At 51.0% G+C, this 22,419-nt stretch overlaps 1 protein-coding gene across 7 annotated transcripts; it reads right to left on the reverse strand.

The window, feature by feature from the left end:
* Nucleotides 1-1,533: 1,533 nt before the first annotated feature.
* On the reverse strand, nucleotides 1,534-21,792 carry LOC122749600 (zinc finger CCCH domain-containing protein 8-like). Of its 7 annotated transcripts, XR_006355688.1 has the most exons (3): nucleotides 19,103-20,662; nucleotides 14,639-14,679; nucleotides 1,534-1,774 (listed from the first exon to the last, which is right to left on the reverse strand). XR_006355688.1 is itself a non-coding variant. In XM_043996039.1 (2 exons), exon 2 carries the CDS (start codon nucleotides 20,516-20,518, stop codon nucleotides 19,406-19,408), a length of 1,113 nt encoding a protein of 370 aa, XP_043851974.1. In that variant the 5' UTR covers nucleotides 20,519-20,568; nucleotides 21,734-21,792; the 3' UTR covers nucleotides 15,709-19,405. The 7 variants fall into 7 exon arrangements, 5 of the variants coding, with proteins under 5 accessions (XP_043851974.1, XP_043851977.1, XP_043851978.1 ...); XR_006355687.1 differs by lacking the exons at nucleotides 1,534-1,774; nucleotides 14,639-14,679 and adding an exon at nucleotides 15,709-15,958; XM_043996039.1 differs by lacking the exons at nucleotides 1,534-1,774; nucleotides 14,639-14,679 and adding an exon at nucleotides 21,734-21,792 and having other exon boundaries at nucleotides 15,709-20,568.
* Between the last annotated feature and the right edge of the window lie 627 nt (nucleotides 21,793-22,419).

Raw genomic sequence — 22,419 nt, forward strand, 5'->3', positions numbered from 1 at the left:
CTTTTCTGCACGTTATCTCAACTTGCCAAGGTCAGAGTGTCCCTGTCTTTTTCACTCCCAGGCCTAGTTTCTGGGTATTAACATTTATCAATTAGAATTTCTTTACCTTGTTTCTATGGTTTTTGTTGTAGTTAAGGTCTCTAAGACCTGCCTCTTTATGGTTTTGTTATGAGTGGTGATTAATGGGGATAATTAACAGGAACCAGACCTCCAGGTACCAGTTAACAAGAACTGAAGCCCTGACTTGGATGAGGGTCAAGTTTGTTATCCATTAATCCCTTTCAGAACTGGGGTCTGAATCCCTCTTGGAGGTCAGATCTAAATCATAGCTTGGGTCTTAGGTTTTTCTGTTAACCGTTTCTTTACCTCCTACATCACTCCCGCCTTTTCATATACCCCAGGGAAAAGGGATGAAGATCATTTTTTCTGTAACTGCTTCCTGCTGAGTGGAGGTGAGGTAAGGGCCCACAGGGGTTTATGAATGGAGAGAGGTCTGGGAGCTTGAATTACAAATGCAAGGAGCACAACAAAACCCACAAATTATTAGCAAACAGACCAAGGGGCAATAGGGACCCTAATAAAGCAAAAATCTAAGAGGTCCATGAAAAACAACAACAGTCGGTCAAAGTAAATGGTGGTTAACAGTCTCAGCCATCCAGGTAACCTCTGTATGAAGAGCTCGACCTTCAGGAGGTGTTCTGTACCATACAGACTCTGCCTCAGTCCAGGACCACATTTGCCAGAGAGTTCCAGCACTCTTCTAATTCTTGAAACCCGAATGCAGCAGAATTAGAAATCTGTTCTATTAGCAAAGTTAAATTTGTAAGCACAGCATCATGTTCAAGTTACCCAACAAAAGGAATAGTCAGGGCAGCAGTTTTCCAGACCTATCAAAGAAAATTATCCCAGTTTCCTCTTCTAACTCTAGTATGAGAAGAGGAAGTAGGATTCTTTTTCTTTGGGGGGGGGGGCTGGGGAGGAGGGCGTTTTGCAGGGCAATGAGGGTTAAGTGACTTGCCCAGGGTCACACAGCTAGTAATTGTCAAGTGTTTGAGGTCAGATTTGAACTCAGGTCCTCCTGAATCCAGGGTCAGTGCGTTATCCACTGCACCACCTAGCTGCCCCCCTTGAAGTAGGATTCTTACTCTGGGATCCAAATAGCCCAAGGGAACAGATGGGCTTAAGCAATTGGTAACTAAGACTAAAGATTTATAATCTCCTTGTTATAGGAAGGGGAGATACTTTGGAGCACAGTAGGGTGCAAGGGGACTAGGGTTAGAGTGGACAGGTGAATGGACTGGCAACTAATCTACCAGCAAGGTCTGCTCTGCAATTCCCTTGTGCTAAGGAGTTGATAGTTTGGTGCCCTTGGCAATACATAAAAATGTTTTCTAGGGGCAGCTAGGTGGCGCAGTGGATAAAGCACTGGCCCTGGATTCAAGAGTACCTGAGTTCAAATCCTGCCTCAGACACTTAACACTTACTAGTTGTGTGACCCTGGGCAAGTCACTTAACCCCAATTGCCTCACCAAAAAGAAAAAGTTTTCTAGGTACCATCCTCCCTTTGTTTGCCATGGGGAGGAATTTCACTTTCTTCTAAACCAAAAAAGATATCCAGTTAATTTAATGTTATAAACATAGCAGGCAGATGGGAAATACCTTGTTGTTTGACATATCAAGTGACCATACATTTAACCTTAAAACAATAAGATCTTACGTACTTGCATTGTGCTCATATCTTCTCCTGACTACTTGCTCTGATTATGGAAATCTGCTATAAAAGAAAAATCAGGGACATGATTATAAGGCCAGGATAGAACATCCTTAGCTCTGTTTGACTTCAGGTAAAAGTTACAAGTGACCACCAGTCATGCAGTAATAGCCAAACTCAGGGATAGGCAGGTGGGGCAACTTTTCCTGTTCAGGAGGAACACATGCCAGAAGGAGCCCACCTCAGATATGATCCACATCATCCTTTTAGCTTTTTCCCAGATGCCTCCACCTGTAAACAGCACATCCCCTCTTGGGGCACTGATTTGTGGCATTCTCTCCAGGGCTGGATTACTGGCTTAATGAGCCAAACAATTATACCTGCATTCAAAACTCAAAACAATATAAATTACTGTCCCAAAATATGTTATCTTAAATAGCAAACCTCTACTCTCATGTAGTTTCAACGAACAAAAAAAGTTTACCATTAGAAACACACGTGTTGCTTAGTTTTTCTTCTCTAATTTAAACTTTTCCTGGTGTGAAGATCAATCAGTAGAAATCAACTCTGGGGGAGCTAGGTAGCGCCGTGGATAAAGCACCAGCCCTGGATTCAGGAGGACCTGAGTTCAAATCCAGCCTCTGACACTTGACACATACTAGCTCTGTGACCCTGGGCAAGTCACTTAACCCTTATTGCCCTGCCTAAAAAAAAAATCACCTCTAGGGGGCAACTAGGTGGTGCAGTGGATAAAGCATGGGCCCTGGATTTAGGAGTACCTGAGTTCAAATCCGGCCTTGGACACTTGACACTAGCTATGTGACCCTGGGCAAGTCACTTAACCCTTATTGCCCCACAAAAACCAAAACAAAACAAGAAATTACTTCTATATAATAAGTAACCTTATAAATCCTCAGTAAAACCATTCCTTGTAACAAGCTCTTTTCTGGCAAGTTTACAAACTAAAAGAAGTCTAGAAGGTCTTTTTCTACGTAATGATTTACCAGCTTAATACCCTTAGTTCCAATGCTTTTTTTGTGTCTTAAAGGATACAAAACAACAAAAAGAGGTAAGAGTTCCATAATTTACAGTTGTTCCTGTTTTTAACACACATACATGCACAAATTTAAAAGTAACTTTAAAACTTTAACAGTATTCCAACAGGATTTTAGTTTTCCAATCAAACACAATTACTCTTTGGTTTCTTTCCTGAATCCACAGACCTTGAAATTTCAGGAGAGCACTTAAAGTGACCTCGCACCTCAAATTCTGATAAGCTCTTAAAGTGCCGGTACATCGTCCCCCTTTTTTCCGCCAATTTTAAAATGGCACAACTTTCTTTCTACTTGCTTTTACCAATTATTTACAATTCTCTGGACACCTTTTTTTAAATTATGAAAGTATTTTATTATTTTCCAGTTACATGTAGAGATAGTTTTCAACATTTGGGGTTTTTTTTGTTGTTTTTTTTTTTTGGTGAGGCAAATTGGGGTTAAGTGACTTGCCCAGAGTCACACAGCTAGTAAGTGTCAAGTGTCTGAGGCCGGATTTGAACTCAGGTCCTCCTGAATCCAGGGCCGGTGCTCTATCCACTGCACCACCTAGCTGCCCCCAACATTTGTTTTTATAAGATTTCTAATTTCAAATTTTTTCCCTCCCTCCCCTCCCCCAAATAGCAAGCAATCTGATATAGCTTATATATGTACAATTACATTAAACACATTTCTGCATTAGTCATGTTATAAGAGAAGAATCAGAGCAAAAAGGAAAAACCTCAAAAAAGAAAAACAACAGCACCAAAATCAAAAGAAATAGTATGGTCCAATCAGCATCCATATTCCACAGTTCTTTCTGCATTTGGAGAGCCTTTTCCATCATGAGTCCTTTGGAACTATCTTGGACCATTGTATTGCTGAGAAGAATCAAGTCTATCAGAGTTGATTAACACATGATGTTGATGATACTGTGTACAATGTTCTCCTGGTTCTGTTCCTCTCACTCATCATCACTTCATGCAAGTCCTTCCAGGTTTCTCTGAAATCCACCTGCTCATCATTTCTTACCGCACAATAGAATTCCATTACATTCATATACTACAACTTGTTCAGCTATTCCTCAATTGATGGGCAGCCCCATAATTTCCAATTCCTTGCCACCACAAAAAAGAGCAGCTATACATGTGGGTCCTTTTCCCTTTTTTTTTTTTTTTTTTTTGGTGAGGCAACTGGGGTTAAGTGACTTGCCCAGAGTCACACAGCTAATAAGTGTTAAGTGTCTGAGGACGGATTTGAACTCAGGTCCTCCTGAATCCAGGGCCGGTGCTCTATCCACTGCACCACCTTGCTGCCCCTCCCTTTTCCCTTTTTTATGATCTCTTTGGGAAAAAGACCCAATAGTGCTATTGCTAGGTCAAAGGGTATGCATAGCTTCGTAGCCCTTTGGGCATAATTCCAAATCTTGCATACCTCTTTTATGTGAGATAATTTTCCTTATTTTACCTCTCCCTTGAACCTTCCCCCAGTGAATTCCTCTTTCTCATCTCTTCCATTTTTTGTGAAGGGGCGAGAGCATCGAACATAATGGATTCATATTCATGCCCTTTGCCTATGCAAATCTCTGGACACCTTTTTAAAAGATTTCTAAACATTCTCAGTCAGCCACCACTCCTGCTCTGTGCAGGCAGCCAGCACCTGAGAGGGAGGGAAAGAAAGAGCAGCCGTAAGTCACGTTGCCCTTGAGCTCATTTTTCTTGGAAACTTTTACACATTACAAATAGTTCCTGATTTTTAACCATTCCACTACAAAAGATTTCAAAGTAGCAGCATTTTTTAAACTAGCTTTTACAATGTTCATCAAAGGCTATGAATGCCTAAAAGAGAATTAACATTTCAACTCCAAATTCAAACTCTTAAGTAGACACACACTTGTACAGATATCCAGAAGTCAGACACTGCCCTTCCCCCGCCATCAGAGCCTGGCCAACACTCTACGAGCTATGGGGGTACAACCAAAAATTCCCCACAAATTGTCCAACACAATTACATGTGACAGACATAAATGCACTAGACAACAAGTAGACTAACAGCTGCATATAGACAAGCAAACAAGCAGCCATGAGATAGTACTTCTTCCTGACCAGCCATTCTGAGGAGTGGTAGGGGCTAATCAGGAGGTCTGTTCCCTTAAATCTTCTTTCTCTTGCAAATAAGTCATTTGTTTCTTTTCATCTATGTCCATTTTTTTCTCCTTTTCCTTTTCCAAATTTGTAAGGATACACCCAAGGGGTTGGTTATGAAGAATGTTTTCTCTCCTGGTCCCTTTAAGGTGGGTTGGGCTAAGACCACACCTGTCCTTCCCTCTCACCTGAGAAAAATCCTACCTCAGATATTGGGGGCCCCAACCAATGAAAATGTGGTTTCTAAGGCAACAGAGGAGAAAAAAACAGTGTATACTGCATCCCGGGGAACCCAAGAGCCAAACAAGGGGATTTCTGTGGCCAGTGTTGCAATAAAACACCACCATTTTTAAAGTCGGTGAGATTGGACTTATCCCAATTTGTCAAAATATACCCCAAACTACCCTAACTTCCTGATCCATTTGTAATCTCCTAGAGGTTACCTACAACACACCTACGTCCACATGCATGTCAATTACCAGCGAAAAATCAGTCCAGGGCATCCCCCAGACATCTGAGTTTTGTTGAGACATCCCTTAACCAATTGCTTGATCAAAGGGACATCCCTCAGGGCAAATCTCTGACAATGAGGAGTAACAGCAACAGTGAGACATGTTTGATTCATAGCAAGGCTTCATGACCTTGACATGGCTTTGGAATAAATCAGAAGACTTTTCTCTTATGAGAAGGAAAACCAAAGATGACTAGATAACAGCACAGATATATCCAGTAATCAAAAGACTGTTAAAGTTTAGATTAACCAACCAGATATCAGGACAAACACAAAAAGTTTTAGCATAGGATATTATTTTTGGCTGTTTCACTGAGCAAACTCATTCATTTTTCCAATGAAACAAAGGGGGGAATGTGGTAAAATTTATTTGTGGTAAAGATTAATACTGAAAATTTTAGCTGAATCATTTGGGAGGGCTCACAGCTGGCCCACTCTGAGACTGCGCATGCTACTAAGCAGCTTTTGAAGGACCTCCCCTTTTTTGGGAGGAAAACTCCACCAGAAGGCAAGGCAACCTGGGGGGGGGGGGCGCGTTCAAAAGGTCACACTCTTTTGGCCTAGAGAGCAGTCTCTGGCGGTGCTCGGCTCCCGGTGGCAGTTCAGGGTTGGTGAGTTTAAGCCTAAATTCCATGGGCTAAGCTTAGAGTTAAGACTATCTATCTGTAATTCTACTTCCTTATTTCCCTAATTGGTTTCATCTTTGTGGTCCAATTAGTTCCCAAGCATTAAAGCCTGATCCTTTATGAACGAAAGCTCAGAGGCTCCTTCTCTTATTGGCCTTGGAGGTATATATAAAACGGAAAGTTTGAAGGGGAGATCAATGCTCCGTATATCCAATTTTGGCCCTCACAGAAGTAAGCAGAGATAAAATTCTATAGCAGAAAAATCAGTTAGATGCGGTTAGTACCTGACCAGAGCTAGGTGGCAGAGATAACCCCAAAGGTCAGGACCATCATTTCAAAAAAATTCCCCTAGACGCTCAGGAATATGGCAAGCATCCAAGCTTTCCCCACCCCACCCCAAAAGGGAAGTTTCCAGCTTTCACGTGGACATCCCATCTATGCTCTATAAAAGCTTCTGCCTTCCCTCTGATGGAGAAGGGGAATGTTTCTAAGCTCACCTCCCTGACGGGCAAAGTCTTTGATATCCCACTCAGTGACTTTCTCTAGTGCCAAATAAAAGACCACTTTAATTCTAACTGGACTGTGTGAGAGAGTATAATTATTTTTTTTTTAATTTTTTTTCTTTTAGTGAGGCAATTGGGGTTAAGTGACTTGCCCAGGGTCACACAGCTAGTAAGTGTTATGTGTCTGAGGCCGGATTTGAACTCAGGTACTCCTGACTCCAAGGCCGGTGCTCTATCCACTGTGCCACCTAGCTGCCCCCGAGAGTGTAATTCTTTATTGAGGAATACCTAAGGTCCTCCACCTTTCACCCTTGACAACAGGGCCTTGTTCAATGAGCGTCTGAGCTCAGAGAACACCTGGTACAGGCCAAAGCAATACAATAGTTTGTGATTTTTCCAGAGGGTGAGCCCAAGGGATTGTGGTAATGCCAAGCTCAGGGCACTGCCTGCTTGCTGCCTTACCTCTGGAAATCAGGGTGTCTCCTAATCATATCTTGACAACCCCCCCCCCTTCTGGAGTGTGTCAAGAGCTCAGAGGGCCAGAGGCCTTTTCTGAAGTTCCCCTCCCCGGTGTTATTACCTTTAGCCATGTCAAGGATCAGAGAATCAAGGACAGGGAGTGAGGAAGACAGAATAACAAAATGCTAGGAGGAAAAGCTCTCATTAAACAAGAAGCCAGGTGGTCTCACTACCTGGGAATATGCTGTAACTGTCCATGATAATTTGATGAATGGTTTTGTTATTCAAAGAATGTTCTCATGAGCTCCTGCTTTGCTTTACAATAAGAGAACTGCTAGCTGGGAAATAAAGCAGCAGTCGCAGAGTAGAGCCTGCTGCATTGTAGAAAGAACCGCTTCCTGCCGCTGGTCTCTCCTTCTGCCCCTTTGGGCCAGCCTTCTCCCAGCCCTTAGTAAAAGGGCCTCCGCTCTGCTTGTTAGGTCCTATTTACCCTCCTATAGCTTGTGTTGTACAGATTTGAATGTTGCCTCCCTTAGACAGTAAGCTCCCTGAGGACAAAGACTTCCTTTTGCCTCTTCTTCTATGCACAGGGCCTGGCCCATGGCGGTTGCTCAGTTGTTCAGTCCTGCCTGACATTCCTGGGGAACATTTGCCAGAGCTTCCTATGGCTTCTTGGTTTGATGATCATTCTCCTGTCCCCTGGGATGTGGAAACATCTGATAAACTGGGGTCACCCCTTTGAATAGCTGGGGCCTCACTAATCACCTAGCCAGACAGATACACGCTAATCATTTTCCTTTTATTTTTTCTAAAAATCAAGAAATCTAAAGCAAAACCATGCTTGACAAAATTCAATGCAATTGCTTGAAGAAAAGGGGTTTCCTCCATGTATCCTTGTTATGGGGGGAGGGCGGTGGGGCATTGGGGTCCTTAGGGATTCCTCTTTAAAGAATGACACCCTCTCACACACAAATCCAATTAGCATAAAATTATATTGTACTTGAGCAATAGAGAAGAGAAACCTGGAGAACAGTCTCAAGGGGAGATAGATCCAGCACTCTGAGATATCCATCTCTTCGAGGAGGAGAAAGGCCAATACTTTTATGGAGGATGGATGGTGGAGGCAAAGTTTCCTCATTGGGGGTGATCACCCGAGGGTGTGGCATCCTCTACTAGTGGGGGGCTGGGGGAAGTTAGGCCAGAGGGGGCTCTAGTCTCCATCTCCCTGGCTCCAGCCAGGCAGCAGCCATGCCTAGGCTTATCTTCAGGAGGAGTGGGGGATCTCGGAATTGAGGGGTGATGGTCCTAGAGTTCACTCAGTCCTGACCGGGTGCTACTTATCTCTTTAGTTGTGTCTGCCCTTCGGTTTAGCTTCTCAAGGAAAAAGGTTCCTTGATTTCCCCCAGAAAACTTCTGAGGTGCCCCAGGCCCATGACATGAAATGGAAGCAAACCTCCCTTTAGGTAAGACCCGGGACTCTGTCTCTCTGGCTCTGACTGTGTCTCCCTCTGTCATTCTGTCTCTCCCTATCTCTGTCTCAGTTGAGCTATCCACGTGTTTCAGCCAACTGACTTTCCTATGAGACTGTGTGAGTGCACTTGTAAATGAGGACACCAACTACCTTGACTTGCTTGGGCTCCCTAATGGTCCAGGTAACCAAGAAGAGCTGTATGAGGCCTGGCTGGATTAACTAGGGGCTGCCATGATTCTCAACAACCCTTTGCAGTGACTGAGACACGCAGAAGAGTAAGTCTGAAGCCAATTAAGCTCCTATCAGCTCTGAAGCAGATCCTGAGCCATTTGGTGGTGGAGCCTTATGGACCTTCCGGCCTTCAAAGGCTTCCCCGACTGCAGGTTATGGGATCACGGATGTCTCCTGCTTATGGTTGTTTGGGGAGGCAACCTCATCTTCAGCGACTCCCGTAACTGGTTATGGGGCTCTCAGAATGATCCTGTTTGCTCTTTTTTGAGAGAACTTACCAAGGCATCTGATCAAGCCTTGACCTGTGAATTGCTTATCCCCAAGGAAGCCTTCCCTCAGGCGGATCTGCTCCCACAGTGGGTACACCTTCGCTCTGGAGCCAGAGGAGCAGTTTTCAAGTTCCACCTCTGAGCCTCGGCAAGTCACTTAAGCTCTCTGTGCCTCAGTTTCCTTCTCTGTAGAACAGTTCCAGGTCTGTGTTCCTAGATCCACCCTCAGGGAGGAGGGTCAGCCGGAAGGAATTCACTTCAACAACCCAAGGGCCCAGAATGTCCCCTCCCTAGAGACCACCCCCCACCTTCTGGTCTGTGTGCTGCTTAGCCCAGAGCCAGGACCCCTGGGAGGCCCTTCCTCCCTCCTGCCTGTGCTGGCTGCTGGGCTCAGCAGTCCCCCAGGTGCCCAAAGAACCCCAGCATGCCTGAGCGGCAATGAGCCTCAGCTGTCCCTTGGTCCATCCCGTCCCCCAGAGGATATTCCCCTTGCCATCCCTGGTGTAAAGAATTGTTCTTTGAGGTTTTTATGCCTCAGCACGCACTGGCCTGGGGCTCTGCAAACCTCACGGTGCTCCACCCACTGGTTGTAGCCGTTGCCATGGCGCTGGCACCTCACATCATCACCACTCCTCAATGCCTACATGGGCTTGGCAAAATTATGATTGGAAGCCTAGTGAGGGCAGCCATGTGACTGTCAGAGCGGCCATCCCATTGGCTGGGGCTGTGTGGGGTGTTTCTAGGTTTGAGGTGGAAGCTGGAGAGCGACAGGCGTTCTGCTGCGTATTTTCAGCTGATTCCTGGGTGGTGGCATTTTTTCAGGTATTATAATTTCCCTTTCCCCATTTTATTTCCTTTCGTTCTTAAAATAAATCCTATTCTGTTTTGAGGGAGGCTGCCAGTCTCCTTCCTCGCCCCAATATTGCGGTGAGCTGCTTAGCTAGCACTCCCCAATTAAAAATTGGTCCCCACACTGGGGAGCGCTCCCTTGCCTGCTGACCTGCTCCTGGAAGGATCCAGTGACCCCTACTGGGACCAGCTGTGTCTGTTCCTGGCCTTGAAATTGAGCCTTTCAGACCTGGAAGGGATCCCCACCCCCCAGGACTGTGGCTTCTCCCTCACTTACCCTTCCTGTGCCCTTGGGGGGGGAGAGAGAAAAGGGAGGGGAGGGGCAGCTTGGAGGTCGGGCCTTCTCTAGCTGCTCATCTCAGGCCTCTGGGACCAGCCCAACCCTGGCTTAGCCCCTGGGTCCCCCTTGGTGAGCTGAGAGGCAGGGGCTGGAGGGAGGAGGCTGCTTCTCAGCTTCAGGGCCCAGCTCAGCTATGCCCACACGGGCCAATCCAGGCCCTGCAGCCCCCAAGTCCCTTCCTCTAGAAAGCCTCTGATCCAGGGAAGCCCTCCCCTTGCCACCCCTGAGTTCCCAGGCTGGCCAGAGGAATGAGGCCCGGGTACCCTGCCCCACTAAGCTGAGGGGCCAAGCAGGATGGGCCAGCCTCTCTGGGCCTACTGGGGAGACAGAGCTTGAGAAGAGGGGCTCAGAAGGGTGAATCCAAAGCCTCCCCCACCCCACCCCTGAAGCTGGGCTGGAGCATTGGACTGGGAGGTAGGCTGAGAGATGGTGCTCCAGGGGAGGGCATCAGCAGGAAGCAAAGGCCTGGCTGGAGCAAACCTCCTCAGCCACTCTCCATCCACACACTTAAGCACCAGCCCCTGTGCAGGCAGGCAGAGGCGGGGCGAGAGCCGAGGCTGGGGCAGTGCTGCTCCTTCTGGGGTGTCTGCTAAGCTTGGGGACGGCAAGCCTCCCTCCCTCCCTGGGCCTCTGGCTCCTCCCCTGGAAAATGAGGCTGGGAGAGTCAAGGATTCCAATGGTCTTTTCTGGCTCCCAGTTCTATGAGAAGACACAGGCAGGCAGGGGTGGGGAGTGGGAGAGGGACAGAGGGACAGAGGGACAGAAGCAGCCAGAGGGAGATGAGGGAAAGACAGAGAAAGGCAGGCAACTAGTACTTATTAAGCACCTACTATGAGAAGGAAGAAGGAAGGAAGGGAGAGGGAGGGAAGGATGGAGGGAGGGAAAGGGAGGGAGGGAGGAATTCTATTTAAGATAAATTTATAAGAATAAGAACCATTCTCCAATTGACAAATGGTCAAAGGATATTAAATGGTAGTTTCAGAGGAAGAAATACAAGCTATAACCAAATGTTCTAAATCACTAATAACCAGAGAAATAAAAATTAAAATAACCCTGAAATACCACTTCATAAGTGTGTGTTTTAAAAATTAATTACTCTTGCTTTACCAGTTTTGGCAGTGAGGGCTTCAGCATGGCAGAGCTCCAGCCAAAGAAAAGCCCCCAAAGCCCCACGTGGTCCCCCAGAGACAGCACATGGTCTAGAGGAGATCAGAGAGAGTTTAGAAGACCTGTAAGTCAGAGAGCTGAGCATGCACCAGAGAGAGAGTGCACAGCCTTTTCTAAGAGTTTTTGTCCTCTTTCAATAGAGGCCGGTCATTATATTGATCAAAGCTAATTAGCATCATTCAATTGCATTGATTGACATTGCTTGAGGATGGCCTACATTAAAATCAACTTTACTGAGGGGCAGCTAGGTGGCGCAGTGGATGGAGCACCGGCCCTGGAGTCAGGAGTACCTGAGTTCAAATCCAGCCTCAGACATTTAACACTTACTAGCTGTGTGACCCTGGGCAAGTCACTTAACCCCAATCGCCTCACTTAAAAAAAAAAAATCAACTTTACAGATGACATCAGGGAGAAGAATGTAGAAGACACTCCCTGAAGGGCAAAGGCAAAATCCATTATCTGGGCGTGGTTTGATCCTATGAGATTGTGATGGAATATTATTGTGCTATAAGAAATGACAAGCAGGATTTCAGAAAAATCTGTAAAGATTTACATGAACTGATGGAAAGGAAAATGAGCAGAACCAGGACAATGTTGTGCACAGTAACAACAATACTAAACAATGAAGAACTGTGCATAACTTAGCTATTCTTAGCCATACAAAATGATCCAAGACAATCCCAAGGGACTCATGATGAAAACACACTATCTGCCTCCAGAGAAAGAATTGATCTTGTCTGAATACATACTGAAGCATACTAATTTTCACTTTCTTTCTTTCTGAGTCTCCTTGTACAAAATGACTAATATAAAGAGGTTTTCCATGATCACACATGTACAGTCTATATTGGATTGCTTACTGTCTTGGAGGGTTGGGAGAGGGATAGGATTTGAAACTCAAAACTTTAAAAAGATGTTAAAATTTATTTTCACATATAATAGGGGAAAATAAAATTTTAATTAAAAAAAACTTTCTTTAGCTTTTTTAGGAATTCTTTTTTGGGGGGCTTAAGTCCAAGTCACATTTTTCTTTGAGGTTTTGCTTGAAGCTGTTTTCATATCGCTGCCTTCTGAATTTTGTGTCCTTAGCTTCCACAACACCTAAGTAGATTCTTATGGTCAGGTTCTTTCTTTTTTTTTTTCCTGTCTGCTCATTTTTGCAACCTATTTCTGGACCTTTGGCTTTATGTTAGATTTGGATTTTGTTTACCTCTGGTGTAGTGTGTGTGTTTTCTGAGCTTTAGGCTTATAAGTCCTACTGTTTTCACACCTAGGTCCAGGGCCTATAAGTTTTCAGTGTTCCCTAGGTGGTGTATTCAGGTCTAGTTAATGCCCTCCTAGCATTAACTCCTTTCCACCCTGGAACTGGGTAATGAGCAGTGGATTTGCCAAATGGTGCCCGATCCTACACCCAGTGTGAGCACAGGGATTCCCTATATTCTCTTTCTAAGCCAAGTGTTTGATCCCCTTAACCATCCATGGATGCTGAGCACTCTTGGAATTGCTTTTACCACCATTCCTGCTGACTCCACCTTCAAGGCCCACAGCTGGTGTCACCTCCACCAAGCTGTTCTCCTGGCCAACCCCTGCCCCAGGACAACAGACCTATCCTACCCATAGCTGTCCTGGGCTGGAAAAATGACTCACTGTGGCATTTTCTTGGCTATGGTTCTTAGAATTTAATTTGACAAGCTTTTAAAGGTTGCTTAGTAGCAAAGAACTGGAAACTGAGGGGTTGCCCATCCATTGGGGAATGGCTAAACAAGTCGTGGTATATGAATGTAATGTAATACTACTGTGCTGTAAGAAATGATGAGCAGAAGGGTTTCAGAAAAACCTGAACTCACATGAACTTGTGCTAAGGACAATGAGGAGAACCAAGAGGATATTGTAGAAAGTATCAACAACATTGTGTGAGGATCAGCCCTGATAGACTTAGCTCTTCTCGGCAACAGTGACCCAAGCCAATGCCAAAAAACTCGCGGTGGAAAATGCTCTCCGCACTCAGAGTAAGAACTGTGGGATTTGAGTACAGATCTAAGCAGACTGTTTTCACTTTTGTTGTTCCGTTTTTGTTATTGTTCTTGTTTATTTTTCTTGTTTTTTCCCCCTTTTGTTCTGATTGTTCTTTTACAACATAACTAATGTGGACATTTGTTTAACACGATTGTAATGGATAACCTAAATCAAATTACTTGCTGTCCTCAGGAGGGGAGAGGGAAGGGAGGGGGGGGAGCAAGATCTGGAACTAAAAAATATACTTATCTTTATATGTAATTGGAAAAATAATGAAAATAAATAAAATTTTAAAATAAAATTAAATCCTTAAAAAAAAAAAGAGGTAGATGGAGCATCAGGAGAGTTGCTTTTTAGAAGGTAGGGAAGACTATTTAGAAGAAGGGGATGATCATGTGAGTTCAGGTTTTTCTGAAACCCTTCTGCTCATCATTTCTTACAGCATCTATAGCTTAATGCTAGTCAAGGAAGATGAGAAATGAAAAAAAAAGACTTGGACTTGGTGATTAAAAGGTTATTGACTGGGGGCAGCTAGGTGGTGCAGTGGATAAAGTACCGGTTCTGGATTCAGAAGGACCTGAGTTCAAATCCGACCTCAGACACTTGACACTTACTAGTTGTGTGACCCTGGGAAAGTCACTTAACCCCCATTGCCCTGCAAAAACCAAACAAACGGGGCAGCTAGGTGGCACAGTGAATAGAGCACCGGTCCTGGAGTCAGGAGTACCTGAGTTCAAATCCGGCCTCAGACACTTAACACTTCCTAGCTGTGTGACCCTGGGCAAGTCACTTAACCCCAAATTGCCTCACTAAAAAAAAAACAACCAACCAAACAAAAAGGTTATTGACTACCTCTAACAAAACCATTTCAAGAGAGTGGTGGGGATGGAAGACAGTAAGGCTTAAGAATTGAGCAGCTGGTGAGGATGTAGAATCATCATGTGTAGAAAACTTTTTCAAGGTATTTAATTGCATAAGAGGAGAGCTTTGGGAATAGTAGCTGGACGTCGTAAACTGGTCAAGGAGGAGTATTTGGGAAAGTGGAGAGAGAGAGATGGAGACTGAGAGATAGATAGAAAGTGAAAATAATGTAGGTGCAAAGAAAGTAGTCATGGTCAAAGGAGAGAAAAAAGTTATTGCTTTGGAGTTAGCTGGCTTTCTAGGATTTATTCATTAAAATGATTAACTTCCTTTTTTAAAGTTGCTTAGAAGGGAATGTTGGGGGCAGCTGGGGGTGCAGTGGATAAAGCACCGGCCCTGGAGTCAGGAGGACCTGAATTCAAATCCGGCCTCAGACACTTGACACTTACTAGCTGTGTAATCCTGGGCAAATCACTTAACCCCCATTGCCCTGCAAAAAAAAAGAAGAAAGGAACGTTGGGAGAGTTCAGCACAAATGCTAACAGTTCTGAAGTCTTGGCTTTGCTCCCCCAAACATGCCTCCCAAATACCTGAAGACTTCTCTCACACTGTCCCCCCTCCACCCTTCCCCCTCCACAGCTTCTCTAGATTAAGCATCCCCCAGTATTTCAACCAGGCTTCCGATGCCCAAAAAGCCATGGCCTTCAGACCAGGAAGGACTGAAGGCCATTTCCCTCTCTGAGCCTCAGTTTCCCGATCTGTAAAAAGACAGAGACGACCTTGAGAACACTAAGATCCCATCCAGCTCTGTATTCTATGAGTGGCTTTAATAAGATTTTTGGGTCACAGGAAGCAAGCCTCAGAGCACCTGGGTGGAGTAGAAAGGTGGCTCTTCCCTCCAGCCAGAAGCTGACCATGGCCAGGGTGGGTTTGGCAGCAAACCAGGGCTGGATTTCACCCAAAAGGCATAGCCAGTAATCAGGTTTGCGCACAGCAGTCCCCAGAGGAAGGCAGGACAGTGTGGTCAGGACAGACAGACAGACTTCCTCCTGTTCTTGCAGCAGGAAAGCTCTGAGGAACCCTAGCGCCTCAGAGACCCCTCTGGAGATCCAGCTCCAGCTCTGCTGGGATGGGTGGGAGAGAGTGAGAAATCACCATCCAGGCCCTGGGCCTGCCCTCTGGAGGGGGGAATTCAAGGCTTTCTCGAGTCCTTTCCAGTGCTAAGGTCTGGAACAGATGGTGACCACGAAGGGACAGGGAGGGTAAATTTCTGTTAAGGGCTAAAATTCTAGCTCGTCTGTCTAAAATATCTAACGAGTGGTCGCCAATAAGCAAGAGTTAGGCTTTTAAGCATTTATTAAGGAGAATAAGAATTTGGTAAAGAGAGAAGAAAAGGCCTAGATTCCTATCTATTAAAGGGAGAGCGCATTTCTAGCTCCGCTCTCCACCAGAGTCCTCAGGAAAGAGCCCCAGTCAGAACGCCAGGCTCCCCCCTTCTTCCTCCCACAAGCAAACGTCACTTCCTGACGCCAAAGAGAAGACTCCTGGTCTTGCTCTGAGACCTTCACCTCGCGGTGGAGCTTTTCTACAGTAAGTCTCCAGCAGGTGGCGTCATTCCAATCGCTACAAAGCCGCAGCGTTGGCAGAGGGAGGGTCGGTGTCACTGGATCCAAAAGGAGGTGTGGATAGTAAAGTGTAAGGAGCCGGGAAGGGCTGGTTAGGAAGGGCTTTGAATGGTGAATTCCCAAGCCATAGGGAGGCACTGCAGCCTAGTGGGAGGGGCAGGAGGAGAGAGCACATGGTCAGTAGCTGAAAGGAGGGTGGGGGCTGGAGGAAGGAAGACCCCCCCCCCCCCAGCCATCACTATAATCCAGGCATGAAGCAATGAGGGTGCGCACCAGGGAGGGGCAGCATCAGGAGAGAGGCTGCAGAGGTAGAGGCACTGCCCAGGCCACATCTGGGGGGAGACAGTGAGCCTGAGACCTCTCCCGGACATCCAGTCTGCAGGCCACTGGACAGGAGGGGACCAGGCCAATCCTCCGCATGGAGATGGTAATGAAATGGCAGGGGAGGGGGGAGAGAAAGTGCTCAGACGGGTGCGAGGACAGGACGGGGAGAAGGGATGATCGGCAGGGTCCCAGGAGACACCTCGAGGACTTTGGAGGGGGCAGTGTGGGTGGCACGCCAGGGTCGGAAGCCAGACCGAGGAGTTCAGAAGTAGAAGGAAGGAAGCAGACGCTGACCACTGAGCGGGCGGAAGGCGTTCGGACCCCTCAGGCAGGCCCATGGCTCTTCTCTGCCCCCCCAGCCAAGACCCTGGAGAAACTGGAGGCCCTTCACCTGAGCTCCCTCCCTCCCCTGTGGTCACTCCGGCCCCCTCTGCCTCTCTGGGCCCAGGATCTGTGCAAGGCAGCACAGGCAAATCCGGCCGCTGGGCACCAAAGGTCACGGGTTTGGAGGCCAGAAGCAGGGCCCCCTGCCCCCTTCTCACTTTCCCCACGTGTATGAGAGGGCAGTGGGTCTGCGGGGCTCACGGGGCCCTCTGGGGATCTCTCCTGACAGAATGCTCGCCCACGATCAGCTCTGGGCACTTGGACCTGAACCCAGGGCTCTGCCAACACGGGTTCCGGGGAGGCTGTGCAGCCTGGAGGGGAGAGCTTTCTGGGGGCTGGTGACCTCCGGCAAGGCAAGGCCCTGGTTCCTCCTCCTCTAAGGGCGGAGCCTGAGCAGAGAAGAGGGCCGGGCCTGGTCTAGGCAGCCAGTCAGCCCCACAGGCCAGGCTCCCCAGCCTGGCCCAGAGGGCCCACAGCTCCTCCGGTACCTCCTCATCACTTCCCTCGGCTCCAGCTGTCGGCCCCCCTCCACTGCCTTCTGTAGGCCCTGCGGACGCGCCCCCACTAGAAGGGCAAATGAGCCAGCAGCCATCTCCCCGAGAAGGGAGCCCGGGTCTGGACTGCCGGACTGGGCTGGGAGCAATTGGACAGCAGTCCCAGTGGGCATGGGGGGTGGAGGAGGGGGTGGGGCCAGGCTACCCCCCCCCCCGGGGCATTCTTCCCTCTCCCACTTCTCCTGCTCTCCATCTGGGGGTCCTCAGTGTGGGGACGCCCAGGGAGGACCATCCTCACCTCTGGCTAGAGTCAGAAATGGTTCCCAGGACAAGTGAGCCCACTGGGGGCTCCCTTTAGGGCCTGGGGTCACAAGACCCAAGTTCAAATCTGGCCTCAGGTGTGTCCCAGCTGGGTGACTCAGGGAAAGTCCCTCCACCACTGCCTGCCTGCCTCAGTTTCCCCAACTGTAAGCCGGGGGTCTGAATAGCGCCTGCCTCTCTCACAAGGCTGTCATAACGGCTAATCTTTGTCAAGCGTCTTGCTCTTCCTCCTTCTTCTTCCCAATGGCCTCACATAAAGATGACCGGTCAGAGCACCCCTCAGAGGGGAGGGACAACCACAGCCTCAGTCTCCATGGGCCTGGCTCTAGCACCAGTGGCCTGGGGGGCTTCCCTCTTTCTGAGACCTCCCTGTGATCTTTCCCTCTCTGGGCCTCAGTTTCCCCAACCATAAAGATGGGGCACTGGGCTCGGTCACTTCTACAGGACCAGAGGCTCCAAGGTCTGAGATCAGGAGGGGCTACCTGCCCTCCTAGCCGAAGGCCAGCGGACATCTTCTGGACTGTGTCCACCCTAGAGCACTGAAGGGCCAGAGGTGTGAAGGCGGCTCGACAGAGCTAGGTCCCTCAGACCTACTAGCGCTTGCTCACGGCCCCCCATCATCTGCCCCCAGGCTCAGGGCTCTGCAGCCGGCACGAAGGTTCTAAGCTGGTGCAGGCCCGTGTGCCCTCCCTGCGGGGTGACCGTGGCTGCTTCCCCAGCAGGCTCCAGGACGGGAAGGTCCGTCCCTCTCCCTCTCCCTCTCTGCAATGGAGGACATCCTGACAGCTTTCTCTAGATCACGGCTTCTCTCCCTAATATGTTCGATGTCTGTCTCCAGTGCCTGGGGGCTTGGGGTGGTCCTGCAGAGGACCTCACCCCTCCTAGCCACATGCCCGTGGCTGCCCCGAGCCGGAAGGACATTCCCCCAAATCATTTTGTAAACTAAGGAGTACCGGAGGCCAGGGATCCAAGGAGCACAGGACCCAGCTGTTCCTGCTCCATCCGTCCTCTGGACCCACCCACCGCCCTTCCTGCCCCCAACACGAGGGACGCAGCCCAAGGACGGCTGACCTGCACCTACTGCTGAAATGTTAGCTAAGCCCACTGAGGCCATTCGCTCCTATTTAGCCCCACGTCCACTCCTTGGGAGGGAGCCAGCACTGCCTTCACTTCACGAGGGGACATTGAGCCCATACAAGGGCAGGAGACGCGTCCGGGGCAACTCGATCAGGCTGCCTCTTATCAGAAAGGAAGGCCCGAGGCCTGTGGCCTCCACCCTGGAGACCCCAGCCCTTCTTAGTGGTCAGCAGGACAGTGTCCCGAATGTGGGCCCCAAAAGGGAAGGTCTGAGGTAGACAGTGGGAGGGCCAGAGACCACCTTCCATGCACATGTTAGATGGAGGCCCCACCCCCCCCAAGTCTGCACTGGCTGCAAAGCTGCCCTTTGGCCCTGGGGGGTTGGAGTGTGAATAAACACAAACAGACCCGAACCTCGGGACTTTTTAATGTGACTCAGCAATAACGCGAGCCAGAGGTCACCTGGAAATGCCCACAATCCCTACCTGGCTGGACAGTTTCTACAAAACTCAAGGGCCAGGTTTGAGGCCTTGTCACAGAAACCAGGAGGGGCTGGTCTTCAGGGTGCCCTGGGCCCAGCCAGGAGGGAGCCAGGGCCGGAGCTGCCCGGTCAGGAGGGAGCTGGGGCCGGAGCTGCCCGGCTGGTGCTGGAGCTGCCCAGTCAGGAGGGAGCTAGTGCTGGAGGTACCTGGTCAGTAGCTGCCCAGTCAGGAGGGAGCCAGGGCCGGAGCTGCCTGGTTGGTGCTGGAGCTGCCCAGTGGGTGCTAGAACTGCCTGGTCAGGAGGGAGCCGAGGCTGGAGCTGCCCGGATGGTGCTGGAGCTGCCCGGTCGGTGCTAGAACTGCCCAGTCAGGAAGGAGCTGGGGCCGGAGCTGCCCGGTCGGTGCTGGAGCTGCCCAGTGGGTGCTAGAACTGCCTGGTCAGGAAGAAGCTGGGGCTGGAGCTGCCCAGTTGGTGCTGGAGCTGCCCAGTAAGTGCTAGAACTGCCTGGTCAGGAGGGAGTCGGGGCCGGAGCTGCCTCCGCCGGAGCTGGGCCGGCCAGGGCAGCCTGCAGGAGACCCTCCGTCTCGGGCGTCAGGGGTGCGTGAGAGAAGCCGCAGTGGTCCCCCTGGTAGCACTTGGCCCCGGTGTGGAAGAACTTGCAGGGGAATTCCTGGTGCAGGAAGCGGCAGAGCTCGCCCCGCGTGCAGTAGCCCTGCACATAGAACTTGCAGAGCTGCTGGAACTTGAGGCCCTGGGCCGCGTGGTCCAGCCGGCACTGCTCTCCACGGACACAGCGCCCAGCCAGGAAGTACTTGCACACCCGCTGGGAGCCCAGGGTCACAGTGTTCTTCTCGATGAACTCCTGGCTCACAGGTGGCCGCTCCTGGGCCGCGGGAGGGACTGCCGGGTGCCCAGGACCCGTGGCCCTCGCAGGCCCTGCCCGCTTCTTTTTCTTGGCAGCCCTTGCGCCACGCTTGGCTCCTTTCTTGGCCTTGCCCTCAGAGGAAGGGGGCGCTGGGGGCTCCGGGGCTGCCGTGGGGGCCTCCCGCTCACGTCTGTACTGCTCCAAGAGCTGGGCAAAGTCCTCCTCCTGGGGCTGCTTCCCCTTGGCCGCCGAGCCGCCAGCCTCTGTGCTCTTCCTCTTGCCCTGGCCGCCACGCTTCCTAGGCCTGGCTTCACCGGGCCCGGGACCACAGGAGACCCCACCAGGGCTTGTGGCCCTGGGCCTTGGCATGGGAGCAGGCCTGGAGGTCATCGGTGAGGCTGGAGTCGGCGCCGGGATGGGAGGCTGGCAGGCCACATTGGGGGAGAGCATGGGATTAGGTGGTTTGCAAAACAGGTCCCCAAAATCACAGCAGGGGGAGCCCCCCAAGTGCAGTCTCTCTGTGACCTCCAGGTTGCCAGGGAGGGCGGGCTCCAGGGGGCTAGGAGGCTCACAGAGTGCACCCCCCATGCCACAGGGGCTGGGGGGAGAGCCTGGGGGGGCCGGCCCAGGGCTCGGCCGTGGGCAGCTTAGCCTCCCCCAGCCCTCCTGGTCCGAGGCACCCAGCATGGGATTCGGGGGTCTGGAGAAGAGATCTTCAAAGGGCACCAGGCCGGCTGGGCACAGTGTGGAGGACATGCTTCAAGGGCTCCTGGCAAGACTTTTTCTGGGGTCCGAGGGGAGGTGCCCTGCAAGAAAGCACCCAGTGGGTCTAACTCCAAAGCCTGCTGCAGGCCTCTCTGGGGCCCCCCTCTCTCTGCCTGAAATAGGGGCTAGGCACGGGCTGGGGGGCCCTGTACATCCCCCCAAACCCCTCCCCCAGGCCTCCCTGAGACCCCCCTCCTGAAGGGTGGGACTGGGGGGGCCCTGTACATCCCCCTCCCCCCCCAGGCCTCCCTCTGAGAGCCCCCCTCCCCTCTGCCTGAAAGGAGGGGCTAGGCACGGGCTGGGGGGCCCTGTACATCCCCCCTCCCCCCCCAGGCCTCTTTGGGCACCCCCCCTCTGCCTGAAAAGAAGGGCTAGGCACGGGCTGGGGGGGCCCTGTACATCCCCCTTCCCCCCCCCAGGCCTCCCTCTGAGGTCCCCCCTCTTCCTAAAAGGCGGGGCTGGAGAAGGGGTTCCCCCCCCAGCTTCCTCTGGTGTACTGCATGGTACACAGTAGGTGCTTTGGAGCTACAGAAAGATTCAGAGGCAGCTCCACCCCCCCCCCCCACCGTGCCGCCCCCTCTCCCCCCCTCTCTCCAGGGGACCATCAGCCTGGGGGAGCGGAGCCTCCTCCCCGCCCCCACTGGCCCACCCTTCCCAGCATCCCCCGCACCGGTCCGGCCCCGCCTTCGCCGACCTCCCGCTCAGCAGCTGAGTCTCCCCGGCAGCAGGAGGCGCGCCAGCACCACGGTGGGGGGGGGGGAGAATGCCCCTGACCCTGGCCGTGACCTCAGCCGAGCGCCTCGCGAGGTCACGTGGCCATAAGGCGCGCTCTGACTCTCCGACCTCCCCCCCCCCCCATCGCAAGCTCCGGGCGACGTGACGCGCCGAGTCGCCGTGAAGCGCAGATTTCCCCCCCACCCCCACCCTGCCCGGCCGCCGCAGTCCGGGATCCGAGACCAGACCGAGGCTAGGCGCGTGCGCAGAACGGCCCTCCCCCCCTCCTCCCGCACCCTCAGCGTTCACCCGCACACACAGACGCTCGTGGCCTGCCAGCGCCGCGAATCCGCGTTCCCAGAAGGCTCCGCGCCCGGACGCTAACCAATTCTCGGGTCAGAGCACTAACTGCCCCCTCCCTCCCAGGAAAGCCAGGCTCCACCGAGCTAGCTCCTTTCGGGATGCGCGGGAGAAAGGCCTGCGCTCGCTCACCTAGCTCCGTCACGCTCTCGCGCTCAGCCACGATTCGGGCGTCGCTTAGCTCTATTGCGCATGTACGGAAGAAAGGCAGAGCCTCCCACCAATCAGGAACTAGAGTGTGCCTAACCCCCCCCCCGTCCTGTCTCTATGGCAACCGCGGGCACGCCAGGACCCGGGACCTAGAGAGAGACAGGCATAGTAGCCAATCCGAAGAGGGGAGAAACTAGGCGTCCCGCCCACCTGCTGCTTCTGCCCATAGGCGCCCAAGCCTTGCTCTGGAGCCGGGCGCTGGAACGGGGATCTTTAAACGTCCTTTTGAAAGTTCTCCTACCCAGATAGAGGTGCTGGGTAACCTTGAGCCCGCTGTGGGGCTTGTTTCTCCATCCCTGACCTCCAGGGGTGGGGGGGAGCTTGCAAATCTCTGAGTCCGTCCCCTCCTCTCTGGCCGCCGGGGGTAAGGGGAGAAGGGCCTGGAAGAACCATTAATAGGGCGCCCGCTGTATGTCAGACACCGCTCAGCGCCCAAGCCCAGCCCGCAAGCTCCCTAAGGAGGGGGCCTGAAAACTTTGTGGCCTGCAGGTACACAGCAGGCGCTTAACTAGGCTTGGATGAATGAACCTGGGGCTGGGCGCCCAGGGCGAGTGACCGCTGCCCTCTCTTCACCTCGTTGGGAGTCCCAAAGGGACCCCTAAGGAAAG

The sequence above is a fragment of the Dromiciops gliroides genome, chromosome 3, assembly GCF_019393635.1.
Source record: "Dromiciops gliroides isolate mDroGli1 chromosome 3, mDroGli1.pri, whole genome shotgun sequence".
Lineage (NCBI taxonomy): Eukaryota > Metazoa > Chordata > Mammalia > Microbiotheria > Microbiotheriidae > Dromiciops > Dromiciops gliroides.